The sequence below is a fragment of the Anticarsia gemmatalis genome, chromosome 20 (assembly GCF_050436995.1).
Source record: "Anticarsia gemmatalis isolate Benzon Research Colony breed Stoneville strain chromosome 20, ilAntGemm2 primary, whole genome shotgun sequence".
NCBI lineage: Eukaryota > Metazoa > Arthropoda > Insecta > Lepidoptera > Erebidae > Anticarsia > Anticarsia gemmatalis.
Genome location: NC_134764.1, coordinates 7527974 through 7546407, shown reverse-complemented (window position 1 = coordinate 7546407; position 18434 = coordinate 7527974). Strand labels below are relative to the sequence as shown.

General features: G+C 37.2%; 1 protein-coding gene across 5 annotated transcripts in view; it reads left to right on the top strand.

The window, feature by feature from the left end:
- Pi4KIIIalpha (phosphatidylinositol 4-kinase III alpha) overlaps positions 1-15021 on the top strand; it is a 31481-nt gene extending 16460 nt beyond the window's left edge. For 3 of the 5 annotated variants that reach the window (XM_076128171.1, XM_076128168.1, XM_076128167.1), the window contains 24 exons: positions 289-562; positions 976-1077; positions 1850-2051; positions 2430-2567; positions 2874-2978; positions 3251-3442; positions 4110-4332; positions 4841-5041; positions 5432-5639; positions 6208-6437; positions 6764-6891; positions 7314-7460; positions 8074-8255; positions 8613-8742; positions 9162-9341; positions 9761-9881; positions 10822-11012; positions 11273-11339; positions 11742-11863; positions 12233-12421; positions 12806-12928; positions 13301-13424; positions 13896-14055; positions 14537-15021. In XM_076128171.1, coding sequence (XP_075984286.1) covers positions 289-562; positions 976-1077; positions 1850-2051; positions 2430-2567; positions 2874-2978; positions 3251-3442; positions 4110-4332; positions 4841-5041; positions 5432-5639; positions 6208-6437; positions 6764-6891; positions 7314-7460; positions 8074-8255; positions 8613-8742; positions 9162-9341; positions 9761-9881; positions 10822-11012; positions 11273-11339; positions 11742-11863; positions 12233-12421; positions 12806-12928; positions 13301-13424; positions 13896-14055; positions 14537-14762 — 3965 coding nt within the window. In that variant the 3' untranslated portion in view covers positions 14763-15021. The remainder of the gene's footprint in view (positions 1-288; positions 563-975; positions 1078-1849; positions 2052-2429; positions 2568-2873; positions 2979-3250; positions 3443-4109; positions 4333-4840; positions 5042-5431; positions 5640-6207; positions 6438-6763; positions 6892-7313; positions 7461-8073; positions 8256-8612; positions 8743-9161; positions 9342-9760; positions 9882-10821; positions 11013-11272; positions 11340-11741; positions 11864-12232; positions 12422-12805; positions 12929-13300; positions 13425-13895; positions 14056-14536) is intronic. The other 2 variants (XM_076128173.1, XM_076128172.1) reach the window with 2 other exon arrangements.
- Positions 15022-18434: the final 3413 nt, after the last annotated feature.

Here is an 18434-nt window from a genome sequence, read left to right as displayed (position 1 = left end):
TTGGTCCTTTTAGCTCATGGACTTTGTAATTTACAATACTAATTATTTTTTGGTATTTCTCGCGTGTGTTTTATATTATGAATTCATGTTATTTATTTAAAATCTCAATCAACCTTATAATTAAATCAGAACTATCTTAATTATATCCCAAGTAATTACTTTCACAAAAAAAAATTTTTACTTCATTTAAAAACTTCTCAGCAATATTCAAGCCTATTAAACCTTAACATTCCGAACACAAGACCCAAAAAAAAAAATAAACTAACGAACTATAAAATATATCCACAGGCTTATGGCCACAGGAATGGTACGCGGGTGTGAAAGAGATAGCAGTAAAATCACCTTTCCTTGTCTCGCAAACGTCACTTCGTTCGGAAATGCGAGAGTTACAATACACGTCTGCAGTGAGGAACGACTCAGTGTCTATGAACGAACTGCAAGAGCTCAAGACTCAGATATCTAACTTACTCGATCACCCGCCAGATGTCACTGTGATCGTTAATAAATTAACTTTCGCGCCTTGTATGTATCTACTCAGTGTGTATTGGCTGGAGACCTTGAGGTAAGACTTATATTTTTGTGTATTTAGATCATATTCTATAGTATTAGTGATACATACCTCCATGACGCAGTGGTGAAAGTCGCCACGTCGCGATCACTGTGTCGGGATGTCGTGGGCTCGATTCCTACACGAATAATTATTTGTGCGATCTACAAATAGTTTCGGGTCTGTTTGTATTTTGTGTCCGTTGTTTGGTAAAGTTCCTGTGACACAAAAGCAATTCATAATGCAGGAGTTGTCTTAGAAAAAAATACATGAAATCGCCTTTGACAACATAGGGTTTGTACATGTCATAATAGTTTCCTTGTATCCATTAAAAATGCAAAACAGCGATCTTCTGCAAAAAAACAGCTAAACTACTCTAATTTCTAATATTTTTTAATAGAATTTTAATAAGATGTACGTGTTTTCAGAGTATGCAACTCTCCAGAGCCCAGTTTACAACCTATAATAGAATATTTAAGTGATTCTGCCTTACAAAAAGACAAGACCGGTATGTGGCAATGTGTTGCCAGGTATGTAAAACTTTTTATTATTTATCTATTAGAAAAATATACATTTTGGTAAGGTATGGTGTTATAGTGTTTGAAATGATTTCGTTATGTATAAGATATTTATTTATGTATGGAGACTCTTAAAACCAAAAAATATTTTATTAAAACTTTATTTTTTATATACTATTCTGTTAAGACTTTCACTAATCAAGATTCTATGTTGTTAACAAAATTGACTTAGAGATCAAGATTAACTGGTTTAAAATATATATAGATAAGATCGATTACTATGCAGGACGGAAAAAACTGATGGGCAATGTGGGAAACTACTTTAAATATCTTTATATATATAATTCTTCTGTAAGTGTGTATGTCACTAAACTTCTCTTAAACGGCTGGACCGATTTTGATGAAATTTTTTGTGTGTGTTCAAGGAGATCTGAGAATGGTTTAGATTCACAATTTTGTCCGCTGGACAATGTTTTTTTATTTAATTTTTATGGCAAAAGAACGTTTGCCGGGTCAGCTAGTTGACTATAAGAAAACATGATTGAATTTTTTTAAACGAACTGCATCAACTAAAATTGTTTTAATACATTTATTGAAGGCATACAAAGCTCCCAACCCGCACTAGGCCAGCGTAGTGGAGTCAAGTCCTAACCTCTCTAATTACGGGGGGAGACCCTTGCCAAGCAGTGGGACAGTAATAAGTTAAAAGAAAACTGCGTCAAATCTCTTTGGGACTGGGAAATGGGAACTAAATTTGTACTATAATATTTTGTGGAACTTCCAGCGTCGGTGACAAAGTATTCCAAAAGTTTCTAGACGTAATGTCGGACAAGGTTAAGGACGAGTCCCGAGAGCGCGAACTGGAGGGTCACGCGCAGTTCCTACTGGTCAACTTCAATCATATACACAAGCAGATCAGACGAGTGGCTGACAAGTGGCTGGCGGGGCTCGTTGATAGATTCCCGCATTTGTTGTGGAACTGTCGGGTAAGTAGAATGTTGTAGAATATACTATACTTGGCCAAATGTAAAAATGTCTCTCACGTTTAGGCATCTCCTAAATGTTATGAATATTTCAGTATCTTATAAATATAAGTTATCTTTGAAGTGTATCGCAGCAACAAAATTGTTGAAATTCTCAAATACTCAAGTTTTGCTGTCATGTAAAATGTCTCTTCTTTCTATATATTTGTCATACTGTAATATCAAGTCGCCGATAAAATATAAATGTGACTAAATCCAGTTTGCTAATAATTTGGTTCAGGATTAATTTCTATGATATGATGTACATTTCTAAACTCTTGAAATATTCAGAAACCCATTATAAATACTTCAGAAGTGTAAATAAACTGCTTCATTTTGCAGGTCCTATGGTCAATGTTAGACATTCTACAAGTACTAAGCTTCAGTTTGGAACTAGACGCTAATCAAGAGACGCCGCTACTGAAAGTGCCCGGTACAGACTTCACGTTACAACTACAAGACACGTTGGAAGGGAGAGAGGTAAGGGAGAATATACCTTGTTGCTATGAATATAGAGTTGATTATTATTTGTACTAAATATTTGTCTTTGGTCCATATTTAAGTACATTTATATAACATACTTTTTATATTATTTGCTTTCGTGTGAGGGGTGGTGTATGCGACTTTGGTTTTCGAATTAGAAAATTAATAGATAAGACTCGATCAATGGTCAATACTACTTTTAAATTGACCTTTTTGTTACCGTATTTATCTGTTGTATTATTAGTTCTTAGTTCTTTTTTAATAAGTCGAGAAATGGAGTGTTAATATGTGTTTTTGTTACAGTGTATAGTGAAAGATTTCGCGGATCGTTGTCATGGTATTGTTCAGGAGGCAATGAAGTGGGCGCCTCAGTCTACTCGATCTCATTTACAAGAGTACCTCAATCAGGTTAGTGATGTTTTTTTTTCTGATTTTATTTATTTTTCGTCTTTTGCTTATAGAAATTGATGTAGATTTTTTATTTTTGCCTTTGCTTATACAATTTCTCGATGTATTGAAAAACGTTAAACCATGCCTTTCGGCATTGAGTCAACTAGGCATTAAAATAATTCAAGAAACAGAAGAACAACAGATTTTCTTTAATGTGCCCCCATTTAACTAGGGTGGTCTAACTTTGAAACAGTAATGAGATAAATGTTTTTATTTTTATACTTACCCAGGTACCAAATTCAACACTCTGGCACCACTGTGGTCTAGCTCTAGCTACGGGAGCACTGCTAGGTGCAGCTGGTCTAAATCGTATGTCGGCGCCATTACCCCGAGCCGCGTTGGACAAGCGCCCGCCTTGTGTGACGCAAGACTCCGCCGCGCTACTCGCTGTGGTGTCACAGAGGAGCAGATACGCGGGAGAAGTAAGTAGTTTGTCATTTTATCTAGTTATTATATAGGTACAAGTAGTCTTCTGTGGTCTAGCACTAGCTACAGGAGCACTGCTAGGTGCAGCTGGTTTGAATCGTATGTCAGCGCCATTACCCCGGGCCGCGTTGGACAAGCGTCCGCCTTGTGTGACGCAAGACTCCGCCGCGCTACTCGCTGTGGTGTCACAGAGGAGCCGGTACGCGGGAGAAGTAAGTAGTTTGTCATTTTATCTAGTTATTATGTAGGTACAAGTGGGAGCTTTTGTGGTCTAGCTCTAGATATGGGAGCACTTTTAAGTGCAGCTGGTTTAAATCGTATGTCGGCGTCATCACCAAGCGCTGCGTAAGATAAGCCCCGCTTTATGTTACGCATGCTGTAAGGACTATATACAGAGGATTGGTAAGAATAGTCCATTCGCAGCAGCCAGCAGCCAGAAAATAGTGAGTCAGGGCTTTAACCAGTCGTGTACTAAACTTCATAACAGACTGTACGATACGGCGGACTATATAATACGAATCATTGTGGTCTGTGGGTCAAGGAACTTCGCGAAAAGCCAAGCCTTTATTAAGTAAAGCTCCTAGAAGACGTGAGATGTTTATCTGTTTTTCTCTCTTCCTTTACTTTTTTCATTGCTTAAATTTTATGTTCTTTTCTTCATAGATCGCCGGTGCAGTGAGCGCAGACGGTGGGGGGGAAGCAGCTCTCTGGCGTGTGGGAGCTCGCCTACACACGGCGCTGAGGGAGGCGTGTGCGAGTGGCAGCGAGACGTCACACCGCGCCGCGCTGTGGCGAGCTACTGCACTACTAGTGCACGCCAGACATCATCTGCCGCACTCGCACACGCATACCGCGACTACTGCTAGGGGACTGCTGCACTCAGTCGGTGAGTAATCTGTATGGGTTATCCATTTATTTCATGACATTTTTCATGATTTTTTTAAATCTTTTCTATTTCGATATTTGATTAGGCTCCCGCCATCTGGTATTTGCTTGGTTTTCTTATTAAACCTTTTCAAACGTCGCGTGATAAATTACTATAATTGGTGTCATTCTACAGTGATTTCTTTATCAGCCTATTTTGGTGTTAAATGTACTAAATAATACACATCACACCATATTATGTCTTCCACACCATTGACTATGATCTATTAGTCTCATCCACTTTAAGAAGAGTTTTTAATAATTTCAACATAAAATACAGGGCATTTACCCAAAATCGATATCATATTCAAAAAAAATTAAGCACGTTTCCTTTCAGTAATGAAGGTATCTTCAGTATTAAAAGTAGTTTCCCTCTGAGGCTACTTTATCCGCCGTGTATAACATTATTTATGTATTCTACCTCCATTTCCACTTTGCCTGCCGTATATAACATGATGTATGTATTCCAGCATGGTCTCAAGTGGAGATATTCACGGAAGACGCCGTGACCACAGCGGTGGAGTGCTGGCAGTGGCTCACGACGTCTCGCCCCGACCTCGAGATACGACTGCTGCAGGAAATATTCTCAGCCTGGCAGAGCACCGTCGATAGGAAGATGGGACTGTTCTCTAAACAACACGATGAGATCAGCCCTTTGGCTGCTCATGAAGGTATGTCGTTTTTAGATTATTTTAAGATAAATTATTTGGTAAATGCTAGGTAGTATTTGTGGGATAATGTTAAAGAGGATTTGATTGGGTTTTTAAAAAAGTATTCCTGTCATCCTAAAAGCTTTGATTTCAAAAAGAAAAACAACCACTTATGATGTGATGTGACAGTTTTTCTTTACTAAACATATTTTCACATTTATAAGATAACTATTGTGACTAGTGGCTAAGTAAACTATTGGTTAAAAAAAATTCACTGGATAATTCCCATTTTTATAATTTTGAGCTTAACACATTTTTAAATTAATAAGCAATATTTTACTTTATAGTTATTGTAATAAAGTCGAAACTAGTATATATTTATTTATATCTTACTTTTTTTTCTTCCTCTAGGTGCAAGACTAGAACCGCGACCGCCATTCGTAGCGCCCCACGCGGTATGGGTTCGATACCTGTGCGAAGTAGCAGAGACGGCCAAGTACAACAGTTTGGAGAAAGTGGAAATGTTGGCCAGTCTGTTACACAGGTCATTGCCCATCACTGTGGGTGACATCAGAGACCATATTAATAGACATGTTGAAGCCGTTGGAGTTCGATTTAGGTAATTATAACTTTATTTTTCTTGTAATTTTTTTACGGTTATAGAGATTATTTGGTTTTTATCATCTCGTCTTGACTTTAAAATGAAATAGAGGTTTTCTTATTTCGATCGGTATGTGCATGAAGCTTGCACCACTTTAATAAAATAAGAAAAAGACCTAACTGCACGTTGGCGCAGTGGTTGACGTGGTCGCCTCGTCTCAATAACCGTTGCGCCGCGTGTGGTGGGCTCGAATTCCGCCTGGGACAAATATTTGTGTGATAAGGACGAGTATTTGTTGTGAGCCTGGTTGTTAATTTATCTGTATAAGTATGTGTTATCAGTTATCTGGTTACTGGTCTCTGCTTACCTAACTTTTAAACTCTCGCGTTGCATGTTTAATGTATAATAGAATACGGGAATTAACGCGAACACGCATTTTACCTTAGAATGTCTAACGTTTCGCGTTGGTCTCTGCTTAGTTTAGAATCAGATGAACGTGTGTGATTTGTTCAATGATATTTATTTATTGTTCCACAAGGGGAATAACCTTTAAACCGTATATTTTATCTCATAACTTCCTCCACAGGCTCCTATCGTGCGGTCTCTCCCTCCTGCAAGGCGACATCCTGCCGCGCTCGCTGGCCCGCAACATCCTCCGCGAGCGCGTGTACTCGGCGTGCCTGGACTACTTCTGCCGCGGCCTGCAGTGCCCCGCCAAGAGCTCCAGCGCGCTCCGGGAAGATATCATCTCCTTGATCAAGTTCTGGCAGCTTATGCACTCCGATAAGAAGTATTTGAAGAGTAGTGATATTGGCGGTATGTGTAAATTTATGGTAGATAAAACATTACTTAAGCTATGCCTGCTTCAACACGTTAAATTACATCGTTCATAATGTTGAAATTTAAATTATTGCAGACAGAAACAACATATTCATGAATTACTCGACACCAAAATCCAACTAAAATACGATTTTTTTAAGTACTTTGTAAATAGAAAGCATTTTCGTCTTTTAAAGGATGACTGATTTAGCTATTAGTCAGTCGGAGTTTAGTACTAAATATATATTTATAGTCTAAAGAAAGATAATTAAATTAGGTCAGTTATTGCTTTAAAATACGATCTTATGTGTGACTATTCGCAGGTGAATACGAACTAATGGGGCCGAGCAGTCAGCTGAGCATCTACACGACTAACTCGCCGACGGATAACAGATCTTCAGTCAACAGCAGCGATATTGGTAGTCGACAGACCACTGGCTGGATAAATACGGTACGTAAATATTTTCATTTAAATAGAAAGTACTAGTAATAAAAATACACTGATTTAGAAATATGTAATTATGTTTTAATAAAAGGTCATCGACTTGACTCATGCCAAATTAATTCAAAATCGATTCAGGCGGACAGACAAATTTTAGTTTATTTATTTAAATGTTTTTTTATTTAATTTAATATTATGAGAACAAAGTCATAAGTGTACTCAAACTTTCTAAAATCTGAACAATAATACACATGGACACTAAAAATATTAATTATTGCTAACGCAAACAGAATTAATGTTAATTTAAAGTGTAGTATTCAAAACACGTCAAAATCTTAATTTTGTTCATAACTTTACAAAATCATTTTATAGTAGAACAACAACCACTAACACCACAAAATCACAATTACAAATTATTTTAAATACCCCAGGTGCCAATGTCCACGACGACTCTCAGTAGCGGCGCGGGCAGCATCGCCGGCAAGCGTTCTAACCGCAGCGTGAAGCCGCCCGTCAAGTCACAGGACACCTTCGTCAAAGACTACGTCAAGAAACGTAACCTCATACTTGAACTTATGGTGAGTTGGTTTTAACTGTTGCTACGTTTTTTAATTAAAGGGCTGATTAAGTTGGCAGAGGTTTGGCTAGTAACAATAGCTGCACGGGTCTATCACTGAGCGCGCTACGCTTGGCGAGGTAGTTCTGTTTCATGGATAGACATGTTATACATATCGAGTTCCATGTTTTGATTGTGGGTCCGGGTCAGCTCTTTTTTAAAGATCTTTGACAGGAGTGGTCGTCGTCGCCCAGGAAACTGGGTTGTGGAGGTCCGATAAGCAGCCGCTTCACGTAAAATACTCGTCTCCAGCTGCATCCGGTGAGACTGGAAACCGACTCCAACATAGTTGGAAGAAAGGCTAGGCTGATGATGACCAGTGTACACACACATTATGTGTATAATTAGATATGGTTTTGCACCTAAATAAAATGTGTTATTACTTCTCGCATTATCCGGTTCCGACAATCACTCGGTATTTTTCTGTAACTGTTAATTTTTCTTTCTGGTAAGAATACAAAGATAACGCTCAGATCAAGTTAGTTGTCGAGTAGCTATCGACATTAATTAAAAAAAATATACCAGGGCTTCTATGAAGACGCGATAACATTTTTTCATTGAACCTTTTTTTCCAGGCTGTGGAAATAGAGTTCCTAGTGACGTGGCACAACCCGCACGGTCGCGTGGAGCAAGCGGTGCCGGGTGAGGACATTATAGCGACGTGGCGATCCAAGCCTAACACCGATCGACACTGGCGAGACTACGCTAAATTAGCCTGGGATATTAGTCCTACATTAGCTGTGTTTCTACCTGAAAGGTACGGAATAAAACATCCTTTTTTATCATACCTGAGATTCTCTAAGCACTGTTCTACTCACACGAAAGGTTAAATCTGTAATAATATTGTTATTATAAGATGTAAATAGTTCTAATTCTAGATATATCCTACACATGTGTGTGATTGTTTAACGATATTTCTAAATAAAACAAAAACTAAACAATTCATTTTAAGAAATGGACATTATTTTTTTCACATAAAAGTCACTATATGTGCTTGCAATGCGGCCAGTCAATATAGGCATTAGAATGCTTTATTCAGTATAATATTCACACTAAATTGGCATACGGTAATGAAACGTGTACCATACATTTATTGACACACGGTATATTTCAGATTGAAGAACGAGGGTATTATACAAGAGATTCGTCGCAAAGTCCAAGCTCAGCCCACCGCTGTGTGCCACGTGCCTCAAGCGCTCAAGTACTTGGTCACTACTGAGACACTGCTAAATGATGCTCACGAGGTAAGCTGTTATGTATCTTATGAAGTTCTATTAAGTTTTATATTCCAATGTGAGTGTGCTTAGACCAAATACAATGTATTATTGCAAAAATATTTAATTTAAAAAAAGTTCTGTGTTACGGCGTTATTTCATTTTTGAAAGTACTTAGAATTAAATTTTTCTATAAAAATAAGTGCACTCGTTTTTTGTGTGGTACTGGAATCATAAGTACAGATTCGTTTACGATAGTGCCTCAACGATTAATGGTCGCGTTTAAAAGTGGTTGGTTTTTAATACTTTTATGTTTAGGATTTTTAAAAACTATGGTACACAAATTGACACATCTTATTTTTCCGTCGTGTCAACTTTGGAAATATTTTTCACAGCAAAGAAAATAGCCAATTTTTTTTTCAATAAGTGACATATTTCTTTGTTCATAGTTAGTACACATGATAACGTGGGCTCGAGTGAGTCCGGTGGAGGCGCTGTCGTACTTCAGTCGCCAGTACCCGCCGCACCCGCTGTCGGCGCAGGCGGCGGTCAGCACGCTGACGTCATACCCCTCCTCCGCGGTACTGCTGTACATACCACAGCTGGTACAGGCACTGAGACACGACACGGTAAGTTTGTAATAGGAAAACGCTTAGAAATATAATAATCGTTGTCTGAGAAAAGGTAACAGTACCTTTTCCCAGACGACCGTCAATGTCATTGAAACTAATCAAATAAGATCCAAGTGTGTGCACAATACACAGGTCTACACTCTATTTTGTCATGCCACGATATATCACTGCACGGCACGATAGGATACGACACGATACGATGTACTGAACGACACGACACGATATTGTATGGTACGACACGACACAATCTAACGTGATCCAACGTAGCTGATGAAAAGTTCATAACCGATTGCTTTATGCGTTCTTCAAAGGTCTCTCTGTCATTTGTGCAGATATTATTGCCAATTTCGCCACTATATAAGGAAATGTACTAGAAATAATGAAAATGTAACTAAATAAACATCAATTCCTTCCAGATGGGCTACGTGGCGGAACTAATAAAGTCGTTAGCGAAGAAGTCACAAGTGGTAGCGCATCAGTTGATTTGGAACATGCACACCAATATGTACACGGACGAAGAGATGCATAATAAAGATCGTAAGTACACGCCTAAGAAGTATTTGTTTATTATGTCGCAGCAGACTCGAGAAGTCATAAGCTCTTATACTACCATTTGCTTGACGTGCCTGCGCAGAGTATAGTGGTCGTGTTTACAAACTGTCTGTTTTAACGGTAGATAGGTATATCATGGAGCGTACGAATGTTCATACAACCTCTTTTTTTATGTACCCGTCCCCCCTCGTTTAGGATGAAACCCTTGCCCGGCAGTGGGACATCGAGCTAAAAAAACTGTACCTTCATACATCACTCTCATCATGTCTCTATTCTCAGCTAACCGATTACAGATCATAGCGAGGTTAAATATTTAAGACTGGATACCACGTCGCGGAAATATTGACCGCTTAAACCACTGCGCCAAACTGCACGTTTGGCGCAGTGGTTTAAGCGGTCACCTCGCCGCAACAACCGGAGCGCCGCGTGTGGTGGGTTCGAATCCCACCCGGGACAAATCTTTGTGTGATGAGCACAAGTATTTGTTCTGAGCCTGGATGTTAATGTATCTATATAAGTATGTATTTAGAAGTATATAAGTATGTTTATCAGTTATTTGGTTACCATAGTACAAGCTCTGCTTAGTTTGGAATCAAATGACCGTGTGTGAGTTGTCCAATAATATTTATTTATTTATTTATTTATTTATTTATTAGGTCGGGGAAAAAGTCTTTTCGCATTATAGTATGTATGAACTTGTAATAAAATCTTTTCTCTACACAAAATAGCTCGATATTTGGGTATCTCACGAGCTCACTGAAATAAATTTAATGAACCTGTACTCATTTGTGATTCTTGAAGCCAAAGAGATTTTATTACGAGTTCATACATACTATAATGCGAAAAGACTTTTTACCCGACCTAATATAACATACTATTGGATTTGCTTTCTAATTGGAATTTAATCATAATCACATTTTTACAGAGGCCCTATTCGATATCTTAGAAGCGCTAACAAAGAACATAGTAGATCAACTATCGGGGCCTGCTAAAGCGTTCTACGAGCGGGAGTTCGACTTCTTCAGCCAAATCACGAACATCTCCGGAATCATCCGACCGTTCCCGAAGGGAGCCGAGAGGAAGCGAGCCTGTTTGGAGGCGCTGAAAAATGTTAAGGTACGAATTTTAATTGAGTTACAATGTATCTATTTAAAGCACAGCACTCGATTTATTTAATAAATATATTCTTTCAATTTCGAGTTCATTGGCTAGACATGCAAGAAATTAAATATATATAGATAGGTTGTAAAGAAATTAAATATTTCGTGAACGAACCGAATTGTTTGTTTCTGACCATACTTACTTTTGTTTTATAGAACTAAAATTAAAGTATAAAAAAGTAACTTTTATGTATCACAATTTATGTATTTTTTCAGGTTCAGCCAGGATGTTATCTGCCATCAAATCCAGATTCAATGGTAGTGGACATTGACTACAAGAGCGGTAAGTAGATTTCTTTATCTTTGACAAACTTGCAGCTTCGATCTGCAACTTCAATTTTCTAGTTTCGAATCACTGATAAAATTTTGACATAAAAACTCATGGTTACCTTTTTACCCGGGTATCGAATCTGAAACCTCAGCGCGACAGTCGCAAAAGATACTTATACGCTATATAAATAAAAATGAATCACAGAAATGTATGTACGCACCTAAGTTTTGAACAACTAAACTAAATTGGGTAATTATTTTTTTAATATGTTTGTAATTGTCGGGACAATGTTTGTATGGGATCGATGGGATCAAAATTCCCACGGGAATAGAATCAACGGGATAAAATTGTACTACTTATACCCTGACAAAGTCGAGCCAGTCCGCTAGTTAATGTATTATATTTTGTGATCAGGTACACCTATGCAGAGTGCTGCCAAAGCGCCTTACTTGGCAAGGTTCAGGGTTCGCAAGTACGGTATTTCAGAGATGGAACACGTTGCCATGGCAATCGCTTCAGGAGAAGACCCACCTGTGGTACGTATCCAAGTGTACTTTGCATTCCTTCATAAGTTTATTTTTAGAACCTTTCAGACCTACAAAAATTGTGTTACGTTACTAGCGATCATATTGTTTTAAAACACTAATAAATTCCTAAAGTCAATAATGTCTTACCTTGATGTTGAACCATTGATCACTTATATGAGAGGTAAAGGCTTATTTGTTTTGGCTTTCTCTTTTCTAATTCATAATCTGTTTTCAACCATCCTTTTAAACATTCTTCTGAAGGATTATTTGAGCTCGAAGCAACCCCCTTACAACACCTTGAGGCTAGACTATAAGATTATATATAATCCAATATCACTTTCATAATATAATATAATCCAATATCACTACTTCCAACAGGAGGAAGGTAAAGACCGTTACACGGGCATAGCCGCGGAGACCTGGCAGGCCGCTATCTTCAAGGTGGGGGACGACGTGCGCCAGGACATGTTGGCGCTGCAGGTCATCTCCCTGTTCAAGAACATCTTCCAACAAGTCGGCTTGGACCTGTACCTGTTCCCTTATAAAGTTGTGGCTACGGCTCCTGGGGTAAGTAATTTTTATGACAATTTTTTTGTTCGTGATAGTTTTTATTTTATTTTTTTAGTTTTTTTTTTCTTTTAGGCCAATGTTGCCATTGCTAAATTATTTTAAATATTCTTACAAAATTTTGATACAATATCTGTCATTAATAGGATTTCATATTGTTAAATAAGTATGGTTTTTATTTTATTTTTTTCATTGGATTTTAGGTTCGATGTTTATAAAACTTTAGAGTTTCTCTTTTGAAAAAGATCATCTTAATATTTTAAGTTATTTCTACAGAGAACTTACAAATACATTAAATTAAGTTGTAGTAATATCTTACTCTGGACTTCATCTTATCTTTATGACACATATTAATTAATACTCAACCTTTTGTTTCCATTGTAGTGTGGTGTGATAGAGTGCGTGCCTAACGCAAAGTCGCGCGACCAGCTCGGCAGACAGACTGACATCGGCATGTATGAGTACTTCAGCAAGAAGTATGGAGATGAAACTAGCAGAGAATTCCAGGTATTATACATTTTTGTTTTATCGATAGACCACAGAAACAATTCTTTTATAAAACTGTGCTTTATAAATTATCTTGTCCGAATAATTTTCTCACAAATCACGACTTTTGATCTTAAAACACAGAATAATAACTTCGAAACCGATTGGTAACTTGGAAAAAACATAGTTTATTTTGCCATAGTTCCCTTGATTCATTTGCATTTTTATATAAAAAAAGAACATAACTGATCTTTGAAATACGGGATATTGTATTTAAGTTATATAAATTTCGACGTTCGTACTCAAAGCGAATGTCAAGTGTAGGAGTATTGTGAAACCTGAAACCGCGCGCTGTTAGAATCCTTGTTGAGTCTATTTTATATTGTTTCGCAGGCTGCGCGTCGTTGCTTCGTGACGTCGATGGCTGCGTACAGCGTGATCGGGTTCCTGCTGCAGATCAAAGACAGACACAACGGCAACATCATGTTGGATACTGACGGACATATCATACATATAGGTAATGTTTACACTTTTGATAATAATGTTCAAATAAAACATATTAGTGTCCCACTATTGGACATTGTCTTCTCCCTGGAATGAAGGACTATGAGAATGATTTTATTCCTTTTATAATACTATCTTATGTTACTGATTCCAGAATAAAAAAAAATTGTTGTAGAGATTTAGTTCTAATGGATAAATTTAATGCCTAATATTTTTTAGTAAACATCTATGGTGTTACTAGACTTGACATACATATAAAACCAACTTTGAACTGACAAATTCATTCTTTGTCGTGACCAACCTTGTCAGGACAAAGAATGAATACACAGATTTTACGTCCCATCTAAGCATGGGACGTAAAATCTGTGTATTCATTCAACATTTAACAATACTTACAGACTTAATATTCGTCGTATTTGAAACAATTGGTGACGCGAAAATAATTCGTATAAATAAAATAATAACGATTATAACAATGTGTCAGATTTCGGGTTCATGTTCGAGTCGTCGCCGGGCGGCAACCTGGGCTTCGAGCCGGACATCAAGCTGACGGACGAGATGGTGATGGTGATGGGCGGCAAGATGGAGGCGCCGCCCTTCCGCTGGTTCTGCGAGCTCTGCGTGCAGGCCTTCTTGGCTGTCAGGTAATTAACTTGAACTAGCTAACCAGTGGAGGAATGCTCGCGTGTGATTTATGGTTAAATAAAAATAGAATTTTAGATTAGATTTTGGGAAAAAATATTTAATCCAAAACGATAATTATCTCCATGCTAAATTTAATCGAAACCGGTTAAGCGGCTTAGCTATAATTGGCTGATGCGTAACAAACTGAAGTTCGCGTTTATAATTGAAATATGGTGTTGTGATTAAAAGTAAAGACGTAATATTCGAGATTTGAAATGTATATATATTGAAGTCATTTCAAATGTTTTTTCTGCCAGTATACATTATGTGGTTTTGGGGATTACCACTACATATACAATACATACAAACCCGCAAGATTTTTGTTCTCTTTGTACTATAGGTGGAAAGAGGGAATGGCCCCTCCTTATTAAATCAGTAAATAAATAAACTTACAAATTCATCAACGTTATATTACCCATAATCATCTTTCCTTTGTTTCAGGCCATACCAAGAAGCAATAATATCAATGGTATCCCTCATGTTAGACACGGGTCTCCCATGCTTCCGTGGCTCCACAATACGCCTGCTTCGCTCTCGCTTCGCCCCCAACTCTACCGAGAAGGAAGCCGCGGCGTACATGCTCTCAGTCATTAGGAACTCCTTCCTGAATTTCAGGACTAGGACTTATGACATGATACAGTATTATCAGAACCAAATACCTTATTAGATGGTTATGTTTTGAAGACTTATATCAGTGGCGGGTCCGGAATTTTGAAAGGTATGAAAGGGGGGGGGGGGTATATCTTTCATAGCCCCTATTTCATTATATCCTCGCCCTCCGTTCTGTGAGTGATAGTGGCTAATTGTGAGAGTTAGGGCGAATAAAGATAAAGTAAGAATGTTAGGGCGGGTGTTTTAAGATATTAGTGAGAGGGGAGGAGATGGGTTGTGAGAGTAGGGGTAGGGGGGTGTAAGAGGGGGGGCTTGAGATGTAGGGGTAACAGTCTTTAGGGGGCCGGCTTGATTTAGGGGGGAGGGCGGTGTTGAGGGTAGATGTCTGAATGGTGGGAGATGTAGCGGGGGGGGGGGAGGAGTTTTCTGGATCCGCTGCCGTTAATATGAGTCAACTAATAGGTTTGTAGTCCGCCTGTTGCTAAAAGATGTATGTAATACTATGTAATCATGGCGCTGATTGGGAATACCTAATACAGAATTTCTTTAAGGCGAAACAACAATATAGTAGTCTGTTTTGATGCAAATATACTATACTACTTATATATAACTACACCATTTGATAGCGAGACTGGGAAAGAGTGTATTTATCATGAAGAAGAACGTAGTTTAAACTATCATTATTTAATTGTTGGCTATAAATGAAGGGTACCGCAATGTTTAACCCAAAGTACTTCACTGAAATATTTTGTTGTTGAACAACTAGTTACAATTTACCTGTACTTATTTACCCCTAGATAAATGTTGGACAGAATATCGAGAAAATAATAAAACTGTCACCTTCAGATAGGCTCACTAACACTTATCTGGGTGTAGCAAAACCCGGCTTTTTCTATAGAAAATTTTTATAAGTGATGTGGAGAATTGACGGAGAAATCGGTAAACATACATAAAAAAGAGATGCCGACGAATTGAAAACTTCCTCCTTTTTTGAAGTCGGTTAAAATAAAACTTGATTGAAAATGTCTTTCTGAACGCGATTAATTATGTGTTCGATTAGAATTCAAGAGCTCGATTGAACAGATCGAATTCGATACGATTGAATTTCCTTCGAGAGTAAGTCAGCTGAAATTCTCGATAGCTATTTTCTGGTCGAAAGTCGGATTTATAACTATTGTTGTTGTGGTCATTAGATAATTAAACTTGTTAATCTCTTTAAAATAAAATTTCAAGACCATTAAACATCTTTTTAGAGAAGTCAAGACAATGTTATAATATCTAAATGTGCAATATTCTACTGTAAACTGTTTCTATAATCAATCGAACCAATTAATGTCCTACTACTGGGCACGGGTCTCCTCCCGTAATGAGGGCGCCTTGAGTCCAGATTTATTTCACTAAATAACTATTAAATTTGTAATAATATCTAATTGTTGTCAAAGGAACGTGAAATGGAAAAACTTCTTAAATTGTGTTTGCGTATTTTTCATGTAATTTTACTTATAATATGACTCATTATTGAGTAGCGTTCAATATGCATTCAATATCTAAATATGTTTTTGTCTCTACGTTTAAGTGATTAAAACGTACCAAGTCTTAAGCATTACTTCAATTTGAGCGACGTTTCAGTTTTGGAATATAGTCCGAATAAACTCAACGTTAAAGTTTGAAAAATACGCAAATACAAATATCTAAAAAATATTTGCTGCAAAAGACGTGTTTTGAAATATATTTGTATGGTGTTTTTTAGTATTATAGTAAATATTTTCTTAACTTGAATGAGATGTATCTTGGTGTTTTGTTCCACGTTTTAAGATGTACGGGAAAGGTGTTATTATTATTCTTATACTGATTAGTTAAAAACGTGATTGAATATTGAAATGTAACTCAAATTTAAGTTACACTTAAGTTTCGTAGGATCGTTAAAAGCGGCGTTCTATGGTCTCTGCCTACCCCTGTGGGAAAAAGGCGTGTATGTTTGTTCTTACTTATGTTGAAAAAAATTCTTGCAGAGTTGATTGTGTATTTAAAGTGCTACTTGAAATTGAGTTACGTTTCAGTTGACCCGTTTGAAAGATAAATACTATGTATATTGTTATTTTGCTAAATTGAATCCTATTAGAGACATCTTTTGCCGCAAGAGTTTGAATAAATCTATCAAATGTCAGAAGACAAAAGACATTGCGATAGTGGCTCCCTCTGCGGTACTAACTTAACCTATATCGTGTTACCATAGGTGTAATAATATATCAAATTATATATTATGCGGTGCGTTTACATTGTATAACATAACATGGTATAAAAAACGTTTTATAAGATTTAAAATTGTAGTCTTAGCTTTGCTATATACATATTCGGTTCGGCATCAAGCGGACTAGCTGGACGGCAAAACCGAATATGTGTGGATGTTCGGAAAAATTGTCGCTCGACATCGCCGCGCCTTAATGTTTAAACAGAATTGTGCCGATCGGACCCGAAGGAACAACCAAAACAAGCTCTACAAGTGCAGTAATTGCTTCGATTCGGTTTTGTTGTTCGATATTAGCCGCGTACTGACTGACCGAGCAGCCTCGCGATGCAATATCTAGGTCTCTTTTCTTTCTTTCAGATCGAAATGGGCGGGACCGAGATATTGCCTCGCGAGGCTGCTCGCTCAGTCAGTACGCGGCGGCTATTGCCAAACCGAACGTGCCGAATCGTATATGTATTTAGCAAGACTTATATAGCATGTTATGTAATACAATGTGTACGCATCCTTAGGTGAACGCTATTTGAATATTACGTATATAAGTAAAGCTATTTATTGTACGTAAAGTACTTAGAAGATTTTTAGGCAAATTTCTAGTTTAGTTGTCGATGTTATTTGGGTACGGATTTTCACTAGAAAGGAGTATAATTGATTTTATTACAGAAAGGTTGGTCGTGGTTTCAACAGAAAATTCAGCCACTGAAATATTTTTTGTTATAACATTACGATTTTTGTTTTAATTGTTATAATTGCAAACATTGTAAAAATTAAACAAATAACCATGAAATGTTTGATTTTATAAAAAATGACGCAAGTATCACAGTTATTAAATCCTCCGTTCATAATTATCCAAGCATCAAAAATTTGACGCTCAGTTTTCAAATAAATATTACTACAGATAATTTTACTAACTTAATTATAAGTCACACTTAAGTATCATGTTATCTTTGCCACTTGTATCAAGTATCTTAACCATATAAATACTTTTGCTCGTCACTTAAATTGAGTGTCGTTTACGTCCTAGGCCATATGTCTGTCTGTTTGTTACGTTATCCGTACCCAATAAGTAATAATGAACAAAGTCATAGTTCTGGTGTTAAGTGTTGAAACTGTATGTATATATTTTATTGTTGATGGTACATTTCTGACATTCCTCTGGATTATTCATGTTGTTGGGACGAATATATCTGGTTAAGGTGTCTGATGAGTTTTATTTTATACCTTCTACTTGCCCTTGAAATTTAAGAAACCAGATCTCAGTTTTATATGAAACTTTTTTTTAATAACTAAATGTTTTGCTATTGACCACAACTCGCCTGATTGACAGTGGTATAATGGACTACAGTGGAGCTGGTTGCATAGAAAGAACCGATGCAAGTAGTAGATAAATGGTTGAATTTACCTGTATAGTGATAAACAGGATCTTTATTTATATTCAGTGGTCAGTTATGTAGTATTTCTGTGTCAACATATTTTAAG